Genomic DNA, 17,524 nt, shown 5'->3' on the forward strand with positions numbered 1-17,524 from the left:
GGGTTCGAAAAGCATGTGGAATCTTCCATGAAGCAGCCTGAAAAGGCCAAACAGGAAAAGAGAAGAGAAAAGCGGATAACGCGCGGTCCACTCCAGAGGGACTGGAACTCGACCAGCAGGAGTTCCAGGAAGAGGCCGAGGAAATGGAGGGGGCGTGTCCAAGAGGGGATGAAGGGGAAGGCTGTGATTGTCCAGGCCCTGCCAAGGACGCAACGATGAGGGCAAACAGCCCGAGGTGTGGCAGGACAATCATAAGCTGTTTCAGAAAACGGGCAGTGACAGATACTATGAGCTTCCAGAGAGAAAAACAAAACCAAACCGAACTATAACAGTCACAAAATCAGGTCCTGTCCACAGGGTCCGGAATCAGTAGGAGACAGCTTCTGCCGGAGCTCTGCTTCCACACAACAGGTCAAACAAGAGTGAGAACAGAATGACTCCCCTGGTGGTCCAGAGGTTAAGTCTCTGCCCTGCAATGCTGGGGACACAGGTTCGATCCATGGTCAGGGCACTAGGATCCTATAGGCTGCAGAGCAACTAAGCCCGCGTGCCACAACTGAGACCCAACGGGCCAAGTAAATAAATTTAAAAAACAAAGAGGGAGGACAGAACAAAGGTACTTGCAGTTCTCAAGGCTCAGAAATGGCCTCCCAGTCAGTCTTTGGTAGGAAATTCCTGGAAGATATGCTTTTGAAAGGAGCTTCCCTGGTGGCTCAGCAGTAAAGAATCTGCCTGCAATCCAGGAGAGGAGGGTTTGATCAGGAAAATCCCTGGAGGAGGGCATGGCAACTCACTCCAGTATTCTGGCCTGGGAAATCCCACGGACAGAGGAGCCTGGTGGGTCCATGGGGTCACAGTCGTGCTCAGACACGACCGAAGCAAATGAGCACAGCACCTCCCATGCTTTTTCAGAAAAAGTAAAGCAAGGAAGAGGATGAAGGAGTCCAGAACCAGAGACCCAATCCAGGAGCGAGGAGAAGAGGGCCACAGAGGACAATCAGCACCATGGCGATGGAGCTGGTCAGAGGCTAGGGAGATGTTCACTGAGCCGGCTGGAAAAGAGTCAAGGCTGAATTACTGGTAAGGCCACAGTTCAGCTCAGTTCAGTCGCTCAATTGTGTCCGAATCTTTGCGACCCCAAGGACACCAGGCTTCCCTGTCCATCACCAATTCCCGGAGCTTGCTCAAACTCACATCCATCCAGTCAGTGATGCCAGACACCAGCCAAGTGACTGTTAACTGTAGGCAAAAGAAAAATCTGTGCGGGCAAGGGAAACGTAATCACAGTTCACTGACAGGCTCAGCTGGGGAACAAATTCACGTCAGGAGAAAACCAAGAGTGCTTATCCAATCTGAATTCCGTTGTTCTGGAAAGCCAGGGGATGGGCAAGGTATGTGTATGTGTGTGGGAGACCCAACTCCTCACTCGTGCGGAGCCAAGGGACGGCGTCTAAACTGGGCAGTTGAGAAGCAGCAATAAAAGGCTCCTATCAGGCAACAAGGAGACAAACAGGGACAGTCAGCAAAACAAAGGAGGTGTGTCTGCGCGTGGTAATTGCTGTTTCTCAAAGCACACCCTATAAGTGTGCTGGAGCTTGAAACTCTCATGTGTGTATAAGTGAAGAAAATGAAGGTACAGGAAAGGAGAATGCTATATTTCTTTGATTTTTTTTGAGATGTAGATATATATATTTAAATAACATATACATAATATATTGTTTTGGTCCCCTGAGTATACATATTTTAACAAAAGATAAGAAATCTGGGCTTCCTTGGTAGCTGAGTGGTAAAGAATCCACCTGCCAGTCCAGGAAGATCCCACAGGCCAAGGAGCAGCCAAGCCCGTGCACACAACTACTGAGCCTGTGTTCTAGAGCCCAGGAACCGCAACTACTGAGCCCATTTGCAACCACTACTGAAGCCCAGGATCCTAGCCCGTGCTCTGAAACAAGTGACGCCTCTGCGATAAGAAGCCTATGGACTGCAGTTACAGAGTAGCCCCTGCTTGCCACAGCTGGAGAAAAGTCTGTGCAGCAGTGAAGACCCAGCACAGCCAAAAAAAATCTACATAATCCCAATAAGCACACATAAGATTGAGGTATACTTACTGCATCAAAAGTTGGTGTTTATAAGTTACAGGTATTTAGTACTTTCCAGAGTGTTCTTTTAATTAAAAAATATTTTAAAACCATTTCAAACATCACTTCATTTTCCCAGTGCAAAAGGAGGTTGTTCAGGCCAACTTTGTTGCTGTTCGGTCTCTAAGTCATGTTCGACTCTTTTCAACCCCATGAACTGCAGCACGCCAGGCTTTCCCGTCCTTCACTGCCTCCTGGATATTGCTCAAACTCATGTCCATTGAATCGGTGATGCCATCCAACCATCTTGTCTTTTCCAATGAGTCAGCTCTTTGCATCAGGTGGCCAAAGGATTGGAGCTTCAGCTTCACCATCAGTCCTCCCAATGAACATTCGGGGTTGACTGCCTTTAGGATTGACTGGTCTGATCTCCTGGCAGTCCAAGTCTTCTCCAGCGCCACAGTTCCAAAGCATCAATTCTTCAGTGCTCAGCCTTCTTTATGGTCCAACTCTCACATCCGCACACGACCACCAGAAAAACCATAGCTTTGACCATACAGACCTTTGTCCCCAAAGTGAGGTCTCTGCTTTTTAAGATGCTGTCTAGGTTTGTCATAGCTACCATATCAATAAACACTAGTTAACATGTGTCTTATCTCAATAATATACAAAAAGGCTTTGAATTGTTGTAAATATTAATGAGCAGATCTGGCTTTCTGGTTTCTTTGTTTTGCTTTAAAATATTCATATATTTATTTTTATTTTTGGCTGCACTGGGTCTCAGTTGCCCCACAGCAAGTGAGACCTTAGTTTCCTGACCAGGGACTGAACCCACGTCTTCTGCATTGGAAGCTGGATTCTTAACCACTGGACCAGCAAGGAAGCCCCCTGACTTTCGGTTTTAAGGGCACGTTGAGAGCTTTGGTCTGAGGCAGCGAGGTGGGCTAAGTGTCCCCCCACCCCACCCCGTCCAGATTCTTCCTGACCACAGGGGTCCCCACTGTGGTACACCCAGGATTAGGCTTGCCCAGTGGAAGGTCGGAGAGGTACACCCCAAAAAGGCTTCCTAGAGCAGAGCTCTGATATCAAGACTCTGAAGGTGAACAAGGAAGACGGTCCTTAAGGTAAACAAACTTCCCTGGAAGGAACCTGAACAATTAATTTCATGCCAGAGATGCACAACCTCTGAGATGGTGCCTAGCAGAAGCACCCCCAACTCAGCTACTACAGTACCCCCCAACACCCCCCAGCAAAGAGCCACCGTCGACCACGTCAAAGGGACCACAGTGAGAGCAGGGGCCACAGGAGCTTGACAGAGGCCTTCCTGACACCCAGTACTGTGCCAGGGCCTTGCTAAGCAGTCTGGTCATCCGACTCCTGAACAAGAGAAAACCTCATCAAAGCCCTGCTTGGGTGGGTCACACAACTGCTTCTGGCACTTCACTCCCAGGAGCCTCAGGTGCCTCTCACAGGACACGCAGGTGGAGGCTGGGGTGGGACCAGGGAGAACAGTGAATGTTCCCTGTTGACTCCTTTGGACCGACTGTAATTTTACCATGTGCAGGCAGAAGAGCTGTAAGTTCACACTGTAAGTTCACAGGCACACTACAAGTGTGGTCCAGGGAGGGTGGGGCCCGTGTGGTCACAGAGCTGGCGATGCCCTTGGGCCGCCCCGCCCGGCCCGATGTCAGTGAGCCGGGCTGGATGAAGCGTAAAGGGAAGCTGAGCGGAATCTCGGGTTATTACCCCTGCCGGTCCAGGGGCTTTCTCTCTCACTTTCCGGTCAGCTGCCCTTGGCCTTGGAAGCCGAGCTGGGTGGTTATCGATTAAGCCCGGCTCTCAGCAAGGTTTTCCTGTCCAAAGAGGTTTCAGCTTTTTGCCTGCAGCTATTTTTAGGGACCTGGGCTCCGCGGCTGGGGCCTCTCTCAACTGATGCCGTGTGGCTGGGTGTTGGCGGGGCCCACGTGCTGCCTGCTCAGAGCTCAGGCAGAGCCCTCCTGGGGGCAGGCAGCTGCTTTCTCAGTGGTGGGGAGCATGAGGCTGGCTTGCATTGTGGCTGGGACGACCCTCAAGCCTGTTCAGGCAGGATGCTCTGCCTGACTGGGGGCAAAGGGGTAAGTTCTGGGCACAGACCTCTAGTTAAACCGTGCTCCCTTTTCAAATGCAAATTTCCACTGGGTCACTACCACCTCAGTGCACCTTGGCTTGTCAGGGCTGGAAGGAAAGGCTGAGAATAGGATGGCCAGAGAGCAAACCTGAATTACCCTGACTTCAATCAGGCCCAGGGCCAGCCACATGGAGTCCATGTGTTCCCCGGGTGACACACTGGGCCGCTGGCACCAGGGTCACGTCTGAGCCTCTGGACAGCCCCCCGGGGGGTGTGCTACCACATCTGGGAGATGCAGGAGCCGGGGATGCGGGAGGGGTTGACGGGGACCTACCTCAAAGCGGATGGCCCCGCTCCCATCGGCGTCGAAGGCGTTGAAGAGGAAGTGTGCGTAGGCGGTGGCATCTAGGGAGACCAAGGGGGAGGCTGGGGGTGTCCAGGCCGCCCGGCCGCCCGCGCCCCACCCCATGCTGCGGCCTGGGCTGCGGTCCGCCCTTCCTACTGGAGGGAGGCGGCGCCAGGCAAGGGACGGTGGGGAGGGTGTGGGGCGCTGAGGGTCCCCGCCCACACTCTGAGGGCAGCCACAGGGACGTGGGGACTTCAGGAGGAACCATGGGCCTTGGACTCACCTCCCTGAGGGAAGAACTGTGAGTAAATGAGTTTGAACGTGTCTTCATCCACCAGGCCTGTGGGGCACTCCTGCAGGAGGAAGGGACCCCGCTCAGTGACCCCAGCCATCCTGCCCTGCACCCCGACTCCAGAGGGCCCGGCCTCTCTCTTCCCTCTGGCCGATGCCTGCTGTGCAAGGCACTGCTGGGCTCCCCCAACCCCAGGCAGGGGAAAGCCCAAAGGAGTGGGTGTCATGGGAGGGGTGGGCGGGAGGGGGTGGCAGGACCCCTCATGCTGAGTTGGTCTGTCTCCACGTTCCTCCACTGCACCAGTACTGACACACTCATAAAGGCAGTGCCTTCAGAACAGTGATTCTGGGCCCTGGCCCTCCCTCAGACAGCTGTCCCACAAAACATGAGCCCCATAAAGACCCTGGGGTATGCACTGTGCCATGGGGAATTTCCAGAAGGTGTGCCAGCACCCTGGAGCCAGTAAAGGAGAGCCGGGGGATCAGGGCCAACCTTGGGGGTGGGGGGTGGGGCACTCACGTTCTTGAAGCCCCTGTAGAGGCTCTGCAGCTCCTTCTTGGTGAACTTGGTCTGTGCCTGCAACTGGTCGAGCCCCTCTGGCTGGTGGCGCACCGCGGACAGCTCCAGCTCACTGTCGCTGCTGTCTGGAGGGGGACACAGACCCAGGAGGGTGGAGCAGGTGGCCCTGCCCCCCTGCTCTCCAGTGTGGGTGCCAGGCTCTGGGTGGAAGTCGGGGGCGGGGAGACTCTCCTTGTGCGACTGCCATGTGCGGCTGCCCGGGCTGTGCACTGCACAAACGGGCCGGGTTGCAGCTCGACAGCACACTTAGTTGTGCCTCCTGGTCTCGCTGCTGCCCTGCTCCTCACATAAAATGGGCCCTCCCTGCTGGGCTCACCTGGAGCATGCCCGCCCTCTCAGCCATATGGTGGGATGGGGCTGGGAGGTGGGAGTGAGTCTTGTACTGGAAGGGCACTAAACAAGGGGAGGTGGAAAGGAAAAAGACAGAAGACAAGTTACAGGGCACCTCGACCTTTAAGACCCAATTCTTGGACCACCTCCTCCATGCAGCCCTCCCTGCTTTCCCCCAGGAATGGGAAGGGCACCCCTCTCGGCTGCATTTTGTGTATGGGCTTAATTCACATTTGAGTAGAAAGTCAAATTTCAAGTTCTCTGTCCATAGGGTAGGGACCAGATCTTTTATTTAATCACAACACACCAAAATGGACAGCAGGGTCACACGGACACGGATTAGAAAGAAGAAGCCCAAACTATCCCTATTTACAGATGACATAATTATCCATGTAGATAGTTTCAAAGAACATAAAAAAAAATCTAATAAATGAGCTTAGCAAGGTCATAGGATACCAAGTCAACACAAAAATCAATCACAGTTCTATAGAAAACTTGTATGCAGCAACAAAGACCCAGTGTAGCCAAAGATAAATAAATATATAGTTTCAAAAAATGGTCCATATTAAAAAAAAATCAGTTACATTTCTATTGATCAACAATGTACCATTGGAAACCAAAATTATAAAAACTTGTTATATTAATTACAATCACCCATCCCATAAGTGAAGTAGGAAAAACAGATTAAAATATTAAAAATATAAATAATGAAATATAAAATAATAATAATAAACACTAAAAATGATAATATAAAATGTAAAAATAAATAGGTAAAACAATCTAACAAAACATGCACATAATCTGTATATTGAAAACTACAAAATGCCGATAAAAGAAATCTTACAAGATTTAAGTAAGTAATGAGACACACTGTGTTCATGGATTGAAAGACTCAGCATTATAAAGATGTCAATTATCTTCCAAATGATTTACAGATTTAACATAATTCCAGTAAAAATCCCAGGACAATTTTTTTTTGTAGATATAGACACACTGATTCTAAAACTTATGTGGAAGGGCAAAATAAATAGATTAGATAAAAGAAAAAAGTGGTAGAAATCAGTCTATCTGATTTCAAGACATTATACAGCTATAATAATCAAGAATGTGTGGTGCTGGAGAAAAGACAGACACAGCTCAGTGGAGCAAAGCAGAGAACCCAGAAATACATCCACAGAAATATGACTGAGATGATTTTTTACAAATGTGCAAAAGCAATTCAATGGAAAAAGTTTAACTTTTTTCAACAAATAGGGCTAGAAAAATTGGACATCCATGTACTCAAAAAATGAACTTTGACCTAAACCTTATTTCTTATACAAAAATTAACTCAAAATGTAGCATAGATTTAAAAGTCAGATGTAAAACTATAAAACTTTTAGAAAAAAAATAGGAGAAAGTCTTTATGGCCTGGATTTAGGCAAAGAGTTCTTAGACATGACCAACAGAATCACTTATAAAAGAAAACATTGAAAAACTGTTCTTCTTAATAAGAAAAGTTTTGCTCTGTAAGAGACATTGTTAAATAGAAAGGGAGACTACAGATCTGCAAATCAAACTTCTAACAAAGGATGTTCAGAATATATAAAGAACTCTCAAAATTTATCAGTAAGAAAAAGTACAACTCAATTTAATGTTAATAAATATGTAAAAATAAAAAACCTGATCAAACACTTCACCATAGAGGATATACAGATGGCAAATAAGCATGAGAAAGATGTTTAACACCATATTCAATTAAAGAAATACAAATTACAGCCACGGTGAAACACCACTGCACACCAGTAAGAATCATGTGCTAAGTCGCTTCAGTCGTGTGACTATAGCCCACCAGGCTCCTCTGTCCATGGGCGTCTTCAGTCAAGAATACTGGAGTGGGTGCCTTGCCCTTCTCCAGGGGATCTTCCCAACCCCGGCACTGAGCCCATGTCTCTTATGTCTCCTGCACTGGCAGGTGAGTTCTTTCACTGAAAATACAGAAAACAAAACTCCACTGACCCTACTTTCCTCTCAAGCTGTTGCTTTTTTCTGTCCTTTAGCTCGCCATCTTCACTTCCTCTCCTCTTAGGCTCCCTTGATCTTACTCCCATGGGGCCTGTGCCCGCCACTCCAAGCAAACTGCTTTCCTTAGATCACCAGTGATCTCCATATCGCTAATCCAGTGACCAGTACAGTCATCTTGGCTCCTCAGCCGTACAAGGACAGCACGAGAATGAAAAGTACAGTGACAACACGGATGGACTTTGAGGATATTGTGTCAAGCGAAGAAGCCTAGAAAGATGAATACTGCATGATCTCAGTTACATGTGGAACCTAAAAGAGCCACACTCATAGAACCTGAAGAGTAGGCTGGTGGTTGCCAGGAAACAGAGGGTAGGGGGTGGTGAGATGTTGGTCAAAAGGTACCAGCTTCCAAGTGTAAGATGAATAAGTTCTGGGGACTCTAAGCTACAGTACAGTGACTACAGTTAGCAATACTGCACTGGACCCTTGAAAGCTGCTAAGGGTTAGATCTCTTAAAATTATTTTTCAAATTAAGTAATTAAGGAACCATTGGCTGCATTGAGTCTTAGTTTTGGTGTGGGCTCCAGAGCTCGTGGGCTTCAGTAGTTGCAATGCATAGACTTAGTTGTTCCTAAAGGCGTGTGGGATCTTAATTCCCTGACCAGGGATCGAACCTGTGTTCCCTGCATTGCAAGGTGGATTCTTAACCACCAGGGAGCAGATCTCCAATGTTCTCACCACCACCACAATAACAAAAAAATGGTAATTAACTGAGGTGATGGATGCATCAGTTAACTTCATTGTGGGTGATCTTTACATAAGCTTACACAATGTTAGGTGTTAATTATAGCTTAATACAGCTAGAAAAACAAGCAAATGAACAAAAAGAAAATTATGTCCCCATTTCACTTTTGAACATAGATGTAAAATCTTAAAGCACATTAGATAACTTAATCCAACTGAATTGAAAAAAGAAAAAAGTACGTCAGAATCAAAAAGGTTTTATCTGTAAGAGTGTAAGGAGAGAAAATCATATGAAAATCCTAATACAGAAAACATTCAGAAAACAAAGATCATGGCATCTGGTCCCATCACTTCATGGGAAATAGATGGGAAAACAGTGGAAACAGTGTCAGACTTTATTTTTTGGGGCTCCAAAATCACTGCGGATGCTGATTGCAGCCAGGAAATTAAAAGACGCTTACTCCTTGGAAGGAAAGTTATGACCAACCTAGATAGTATATTTAAAAGCAGAGACACTACTTTGCCAACCAAGGTCCATCTAGTCAAGGCTATGGTTTTTCCAGTGGTCATGTATGGATGTGAGAGTTGGACTGTGAAGAAAGCTGATCGCCGAAGAATCGATGCTTTTGAACTGTGGTGCTGGAGAAGACTCTTGAGAGTCCCTTGGACTGCAAGGAGATCCAACCAGTCCATTCTAAAGGAGATCAATCCTGGGTGTTCATTGGAAAGACTGATGCTAAAGCTGAAACTCCAATACTTTGGCCACCTCATGCGAAGAGTTGACTCACTGGAAAAGACTCTGATGCTGGGAAGGATTGGGGGCGGGAGGAGAAGGGGACGACCGAGAATGAGATGGCTGGATGGCATCACTGCCTTGATGGGCATGAGTTTGAGTGAACTCCGGGAGTTGGTGATGGACAGGGAGGCCTGGTGTGCTGTGATTCATGGGGTCGCAAAGAGTTGGACACGACTGAGCGACTGAACTGAACTGAACCGAATATAGAAAAAGCATTTGATAGACATCCACATCTATTTATAATTAAAATAAACAAGCAAAAACTCTTAGCAAACTAGGAACTTTATAAACTTGATGTGGCTTATATTTGTAAAACAAATATTTCTTTACAGAAAACATTAGGTTTAACGGCAAAGGCTCACACACATTTTCTTTAAGATTTGGGACAAGCCAAGGTTGGCCACAGTTACCACTAATTGATGTCTGGCCAATACTCTAAGGAAATTTTGAAAAAGGTAAAAAACAAACAAATAAACAAAAAAAAACCCAAACAGAGTAAGAGTTGGGAAGTATAAGATAAAATTAACACTATTTATAGATGACATGGCCCCTACAGGGACCAAAAGAATCAATATGCATGAGAGTTCAGGCTAGGTTGCCAGACGTGAGATTAATTTATGGAAATCAATAGCAATCCTCTACACCAGTAATAACCACTTGGAAAATACAATAAAAATAACATTCATAATAGAAATAAAAACTAAAAAGTATCGAAGTATTAACCAAAACTCAAAGAAGCTCTATAAAGAAAGATAATCTGAATAAATAAGACATTCCATCTTAGATATGATTATTATAACATTATAAAGATGTTATTTCTCCTGCAGTAAATTATAAATTCAACACCATCTCAATCAAAAATCCAGTTGGATTTCTGAGGACTTTGATAAATTTACTCTGAAATGTATAATAAAGAATTTAAAAATCCATAAGAATCTAGAAAGGAAGAGTAAAGAGAGACTTTTCCCTATTATATACTAAAACATTTATAATCACTGTAATAAAAATTGTGTGCTTGAATAGACAAACACACCAACAAACAGACCAGAGAGCTCCAAAAGAGGCTGAGGTATAGTGGGACTTTCCCAGAAGCTTTGGGGAAAGGCCAGTTGTTTAGTATAATAGACGCTGTTAGGAAAACTGACTCATCATATAAAGAAAATAAATCATAAATATAAAGAAGATAAGTCATCATATAAAGAAAACAAATACCACGTGCAAAAGCGAGCTACAGATTAACTAAACATAACACGTGAAAAGTGAGCTCTAGAGTTAAAACAAAATGTAGGGCTTTCCGGGTGGTCCAGTGGTTAAGAGTCTGCCTGCCGATGAAGGGGACATGTGTTTGATCCCTAGGCTGGGAAGATCCCACACACCACATGCCCTGGAGCAACTAAGCTTGTGTGCCACAACTCCTGATCCAAAGCTCTAGAGCCCGTAAGTTCCAACTAGAGAGTGGCCCTTGCTTGCTGCAACTAGAGAAGGCCGCTTCCAGCAAGAAAGACTTAGTGCAGCCAAAAATAAATAAATAAAATTTTACAATAAATAAATGAAAGTATCTTTCCAGCCTTAAGGTGGGGGAAGATTTCTTAAAACTTCAAACCGGAAAGGACAAAAATTGAGGACCTCCATCACATCAAAGGACTTCTATTCAACAAAGGGCACCTTGACGGTGAGGGATGCTCGCACAATGGGAGGAGACAACGCAATATTCACAGCTGATGAAAGAAGAACGTCTAGAACTGACAAACATCAGAAAAGGAAACCAGAGAAATGAATAAGGACGTGAAGGATGGCACAACCTCCTCAACAAACAGGAAATGCGAATTACGATGAGAAGACCACACCTTCTGATTGACAAGAAACAAGAATAATGAAACCAGGGTCACAGGAGAGGACAGGGACCAATGGTCGCTTTAAATGCTGGTGCAACCACTGTGGAAAACCACTTGCACTGTCACATCTGCTTTCCTGAGGAAAGGCAACCCACTCCAGTATTCTTGCCTGGAGACTCCCCTGGACAGATGAGCCTGGCGGGCTACAGTTCACAGGGTCGCAAAGAGTCGGGCATGGCTGAGCGCACACAACAAACCTTAGGGCACAGTAATCCTCCCTGGGGTATGCATGCCAGAGAAAATCATTTCCCAGGGGTCTCTGGAGGACTTCACAGTAATGATAGCCTGAATCAACAAAATGTCCATGGACAACAGAGCAGATAAATAGATTGTGCCCCCACCGGAGGAAATGTTACACTGCAGTGAAAAATGAATGACGTATAACACAGAGCAATGTGGGTAAGTCTTAGAAACGGTGTAGCTGAAAAACAGTTCTAGGAGACCATGATTCTATTTTTTTTTTTTTTGGTATAAAATTCAAAACCAAGGGGAATTCCCTCGTGGTCCGGTAGTTAGGACTCCATGTTTCCACTGCAAAGGGCATGGGTTTGATCCCTGGTTGGGGAACTAAGATCCCACATGCCATGCAGTGCAGCTAAAGAAAAAGAAAAAATGCACGAATAACCAGACAATGTATTCACAGGGAGACATAAGCAGTAACCCTATGGATAAGAACTAAAACATCAGGAGTGACAAATACTGGGAGCAACTTCCACAGGTGGGAGAAGAGAGGCCCTCGGGGAGGCAGGCTGGCGACGCCCGAGTTCGAGGCAGGGAATGGGTTCACTAGTGGCCACGACGCTGTTCTCGGTCACTCACATACCCACCCTGCATACGCATTTAACGTGTCATGTTACTGGTCTTGGTTGCTCAGCTGTGCTCAACTCTTTGTGACCCCAAGACTGTAGCCCACCAGGTTCCTCTGTCCATGGGATTTTACAGGCAAGAATACTGGAGGGGGTTGCCGTGCCCTCCTCTGGCAGGTATTCCTGACTGAGGGATTGAACCCGAGTCTCCTGGGTCTTCTGCATTGCAGGTGGTTTCTTTACCTGCCAAGTCATCGGGGAAGCCCATAATGCATTTAGTACAGGTTAATTAAAATACTTAAAAGTAATTAGAGTCCCCAGAGCAAAAGAGGGGAGAGAGAGAAAACACCTTTGGTGGGGATGAACCGTTGGTGACTTGGAAAATAAGCACAGCAATCCCGGGAGAAACGGCTAAATGATATACACAGGAAATTGATAGATAAGGAAACAGGAAAAGCTAATAAACATGTACATCTGTGTTCAGAATCATGAGTATGAAAAAAGCATTTGAGAACGATGAGAAAAAAAAAGTTACACCCAATGAACCTGCAAAATCAGCAAGTTCCTTACAGAGTCAAGCCTCAGTCAGGAAATGTGGGCTAACTCCTTCCCACTCTGGACTCACCTGCCTGCTTACCACCTGCAAGTGGAAATCCAGGAAGTCCTTAGATGGACCAAACCCAAACTGAGCTCCTAATCTCCCCCTGCAAACCCACTCCACCCACAGCCTTCCCTGGCTCAGTAGATGGCAACTCCACCCTGTGGATGCTGTCACCAAAAGCCTGGGCACAGACCTTCCTCCCAGCCCTCAGCCCCCATGCAAACCCTGCCAGCGCTCCCCTCAACCTGCACCCGCCTCTGAACCCCGCTCCCACCTCCTCTGGCCCTCCCCACAACCATCTCTTCTGCCTTGTCTTCCAGCTTCTGCCCTGTATCCTGCTGGTCTATTTTCCAAATAGGGCTGGAGGAAGCTGCTGAAAACATAGCCTCAGGTCCCCCTCTGTGCAACAGCCTCCCCCAGGCTCTGAGTATAAACACAGAAGCCCGTAAATGGCCAATAACTGTGCTCCCTGCTCCCAGCTCTGACCTCATCTCCTGGTCCCTCCCTTCACCGCTCCCTGGACTCAGCCATGCTGCCCCTGCCCAAACCCACCAGGCACACTCCATTGCTGGCCTCTGGCTTGACTGCTCTTCCTCGGAGTCCACACTTCCTGCTTCCCTGTGCCTGACTGTTACCTCCTCCAGGGTATCATGCGCCCCGCCATTCCTATCTTCCCTCATCTCTGTTTTACTTTCTTCATTTGGCCATGACTTCCTGGCATATACATATTTCTCTGTTTACTGGTGTGATGGGCAGAATTTTCTCTTTCCACAACTCATATATTTTGGTTTTGCTTTAATTCCACTATTATTGCATGCATGCATGTCTGACTCTTTGCAACCCCAAGGACTGCAGCTCTCCAGGCTCCAGTTTCCATTAGATTTTCCAGGCAAGAACACTGTGTGTTGCCATTTCTACTTCAGGGGATCTTCCCAACCCAGGGATTAAATCCCAGTCTCCCATGTTCCCTGCATTGGCAGGCAGATTCTTTACTGCTAGGCCATTGTGGAAGCCCAATTTAAAAAAAAAAAAACTTATTAATTTTTGGCTGTGCTGGGTCTTCAGTGCTGTTGCCCTCAGCAGCAATGAAGTTGGGGCAAGGGGGGCTACTCTCCAGCTGGGGTGCGCAGGCTTCAGCAGTCACGGCACATGGGGTCAATACTTGCAGTTCCTGGGTTTTAAAGCACAGGCTCAACAGTTGTGGTGCATGGACTTAGTTGCTCCTAGGCACAATTGCACTCATCTCACACGCTAGCAAAGTAATGCTCAAAATTCTCCAAGCCAGGCTTCAGTAATACCTGAACCGTGAACATCCAGATATTCAAGCTGATTTTAGAAAAGGCAGAGGAACCAGAGATCAAATTGCTAACATCTGCTGGATCATTGAAAAAGCAAGAAAGTTCCAGAAAAACACCTATTTCTGCTTTATTGACTATGTCAAAGTCTTTGACTGTGTGGATCACAATAAACTGTGGAACATTCTGAAAGAGATGGGAATACCAGACCACCTGACCTGCCTCTTGAGAAACCTGTATGCAGGTCAGGAAGCAACAGTTAGAACTGGACATGGAACAACAGACTGGTTCCAAATAGGAAAAGGAGTACGTCAAGGTTGTATATTGTCACCCTGCTTATTTAACTTTTATGCAGAGTACATCATGAGGAACGCTGGGCTGGAAGAAGCACCAGCTGGAATCAAGATTGCCGGGAGAAATATCAACAACCTCAGATATGCAGATGACACCACCCTTATGGCAGAAAGTGAAAAAGAACTAAGGAGCCTCTTGATGAAAGTGAAAGAGAAGAGTGAAAAAGTTGGCTTAAAGCTCAACATTCAGAAAACTAAGATCATGGCATCATGTCCCATCACTTCATGGCAAATAGATGGGGAAACAGTGGAAACAGTGGCTGACTTTATTTGGGGGGGGCTCCAAAATCACTGCAGATGGTGATTGTAGCCATGAAATTAAAAGACGCTTACTCCTTGGAAGGAAAGTTATGACCAACCTAGATAACATATTAAAAAGCAGAGACATTACTTTGTCAACAAAGGTCTGTCTAGCCAAGGCTATGGTTTTTCCAGTAGTCATGTATGACTGTGAGAGTTGGATTATAAAGAAAGCTGAGCACCGAAGAATTGATGCTTTTGAACTGTGGTGTTGGAGAATACTCTCGAGTGTCCCTTGGACTGCAAGGAGATACAACCAGTCCATCCTAAAGGAGATCAGTCTGGGGTGTTCATTGGAAGGAGTGATGTTGAAGCTGAAACTCTAATACTTTGGCCACCCGATGTGAAGAGCTGACTCATTTGAAAAGATCCTGATGCTGAGAAAGATTGACAGCAGGAGGAGAAGGGGACGACAGAGGATGAGATGGTTGGATGGCATCACCGACTCAATGGACACGGGTTTGGGTGGATTCCAGGAGTTGGTGATGGACAGGGAGGCCTGGTGTGCTGTGGTTCATGAGTTTGCAAAGAGTTCGACAAGACTGAGGGACTGAATTGAACTGAAGGTTAAATGAAATCCTAATAAAGGTGGGGTCCTAATCTAAAAGGATTTGGTGACCTTATAAGAGGATGAAGAGTGATTTCCTTTCCAAAAGGAAGGGAAGGAAAAGCCATGTGAAGACACAGCAAGAAGGTGGCCATCTACGCGTGAAGAGAGGCCTCACCAGAAACCAGCTCTGCTGGTACCTTGACTGGGGACTTCCAGCCTCCAGAATTGTGGGAAAATACATTTCTGTTGTTTAAGTTCCCTGGTCTGTGATATTCTATTAGGGCTTCCCTGGTGGCTCAAATGGCAAAGAATCCATCTGCAATTCAAGAGACCTGGAACTGATCCCCGGGTCAGAAAGATCCCCTGGAGGAGGAGATGGCGACCCACTCTAGTACTCTTGCCTGGAGAATCCCATGGACAGAGGAGCCTGATGGGCTATAGTCCATATTATGGCAGCTCAAGGAGAACAAGCCAATTGGCCCTCCTGTCTGCTCACAGCTCACCCAGTCTGGAACAGAGCCCCCATGCAGTGTGCGAGGTGCCCTGTAACACATGCTGGGTCAGATCCCTCACAGCTGTTTTCTTGGGTGGGTCCATGAGTTACTGACTGGAATGTCAACTTTTTTTTTTTTTAACTCTGGCAGCGCTAGGTCTCAGCTGCAGCATGTGGGATGCTCTAGTTGTGACACACGGGATCCAACTCCCTGACGAGGGGTCAAACCTGGGCCCCCTGCATTGGGAAGTAAGAAGTCTTAGCCACTGGACCACCAGGCAAGTCCCTTGGGTGTCAATTTTAACGTCTCCAGGTTGGGCCTATCTCTTGAAGCAACATTCCCTGTTGCTTACACCTGTTGGGCTGGGGATGGGCGAGGAATCAGAGAGAAGCAATAGTCCAAGAATCAGGTGCAGGGACAGCATTGCATAGTCTGGGATCATCCCCTCTCCATCAAATATTCACGATAACCAGGGGATCAGCAATGCAGATTTCACCTCTTTATCAAACGAGCATTTTGTCAAAGGTGTGAAAGCATAAGACTTTAAAAGAAAATTGTTTCATGGTTGAATATTCCATGGTTGTTTGTGCTAGTGGTAAAGAACCTGGCTGACAATGCAGGAGATGTTAGAGGTGTGGGTTCGATCCCTGGGTCAGGAAGATCTCCTTGAGGAATGCGTGGCAACCCACTCTAGTTTCTTGCCTGGAGAATCCCATGGACACAGGAGCCTGGCAGGCTATAGTCCATAGGGTTGCAAAGAGTCAGACACAACTGAAGTGACACAGCACGCATGCAGAGTTGTACCATGGTCTGACAGGTTCCAAACCAGGCTTTCTTCCCATTGAGTAAAAGCCTTAGTCCCTGTCCCGGGTCCCCCACTCAATGCAGCCTCTCTGAGCAAGACCCGCCCACAGGGACGAGGGAAGGGTGGCTCCGAGTTTTCGGTCCTTTGAGCTGAGGGCACATGGCACTGGGTGAGGGGCAGCCCGTGCATGACCCCCCCACCTGGCTGCCCTGACACCCGCGAGGCTCTGCAGTACGATGCTTCCCCTGCGGGCCAGTATCTGGCTTCACTCCCCTTTGCAGGAAAGCTCCAAGCTGCTCTGTCCACACTTGCTGGTTCCAATCCCTCTTGAACCCAGAGGTTGGTCAGCCTGCCCTTGGCGCTGCAGCGCGTTCCTGCAGTGAATGGGAATAACCAGCCCAACTCCTGGAACACGTCGGAACTCTCCATGGGGGCACTGGCTCTGCCAACAGGCAGACCAAACCCTGAAGGAGGCTGTCTCCATGTGGGCACTCCCCATCCTTCCCCTCCCACTCTGTTCTCCTTACCTGTCTGTACTCAGGCCCCCACAAGCCACCGGCTCTGCCCCCACCCCAACCACAGGGACCTCCCCTCTGAGGGTGTCTCCCAGGGCCACCCTACAGGGAGGGCCAAGACCCTGCATTTCTGGTGTTCCAGGCCTGGTATACAATGGGTGCCCCATAAGTATGGCTGAAAATGGCATATGATTTATCCAGACTCCACACCTGCTGTTTGGCAGGCAGTGCTGGGCACACTCTGGGGCCACAAGTGTATGGACACAAGTGCTTGCAGCCTTTGGAGAGGTCACCATAAGTGGGGACAGGGATCTAGAAAATTCCAGGACAGTGACATCTAATACAACCCAGGGGCAGGGATCCAGAAGGGTCAGGGGGAGTTCCCAGGGAGAGATGGTGCTTCTAATCCCATTCCCCACTTACAGACGAGGTCCCCACTTACAGACAAGGAAGTGGAGCTCAGACAGGAATAGTGATTTCCCCAAGTTAATGTCAGAGTGTCAGGGACCACGTCAGAGCTGAAAGGCAGCTCTCCTAGCCCCTGGCCAGTGCTCCTTCTAGAACAAGATTTCTCAACTCTACCACTGACGTTTGGGTCGAGCATTCTTTAAATTTTTTTTTTTTTTTTTTTTTT

General features: G+C 47.4%; 1 protein-coding gene across 2 annotated transcripts in view; it reads right to left on the bottom strand.

Annotated features, from left to right (window-relative positions):
- The window catches only part of KCNIP3 (potassium voltage-gated channel interacting protein 3), a 97,882-nt gene that overhangs the window by 5,410 nt on the left and 74,948 nt on the right, over positions 1-17,524 (bottom strand). For both annotated transcript variants that reach the window (XM_055400506.2, XM_055400507.2), the window contains 3 exons: positions 5,343-5,467; positions 4,815-4,884; positions 4,520-4,590 (listed from right to left, as the gene is read on the bottom strand). In XM_055400506.2, the coding sequence (XP_055256481.1) occupies positions 4,520-4,590; positions 4,815-4,884; positions 5,343-5,467 (266 nt within the window). The remainder of the gene's footprint in view (positions 1-4,519; positions 4,591-4,814; positions 4,885-5,342; positions 5,468-17,524) is intronic.

The sequence above is a fragment of the Moschus berezovskii genome, chromosome 11, assembly GCF_049115385.1.
Source record: "Moschus berezovskii isolate FMDL1 chromosome 11, NW_MosBer_1.0, whole genome shotgun sequence".
Classification (NCBI taxonomy): Eukaryota; Metazoa; Chordata; class Mammalia; order Artiodactyla; family Moschidae; genus Moschus; species Moschus berezovskii.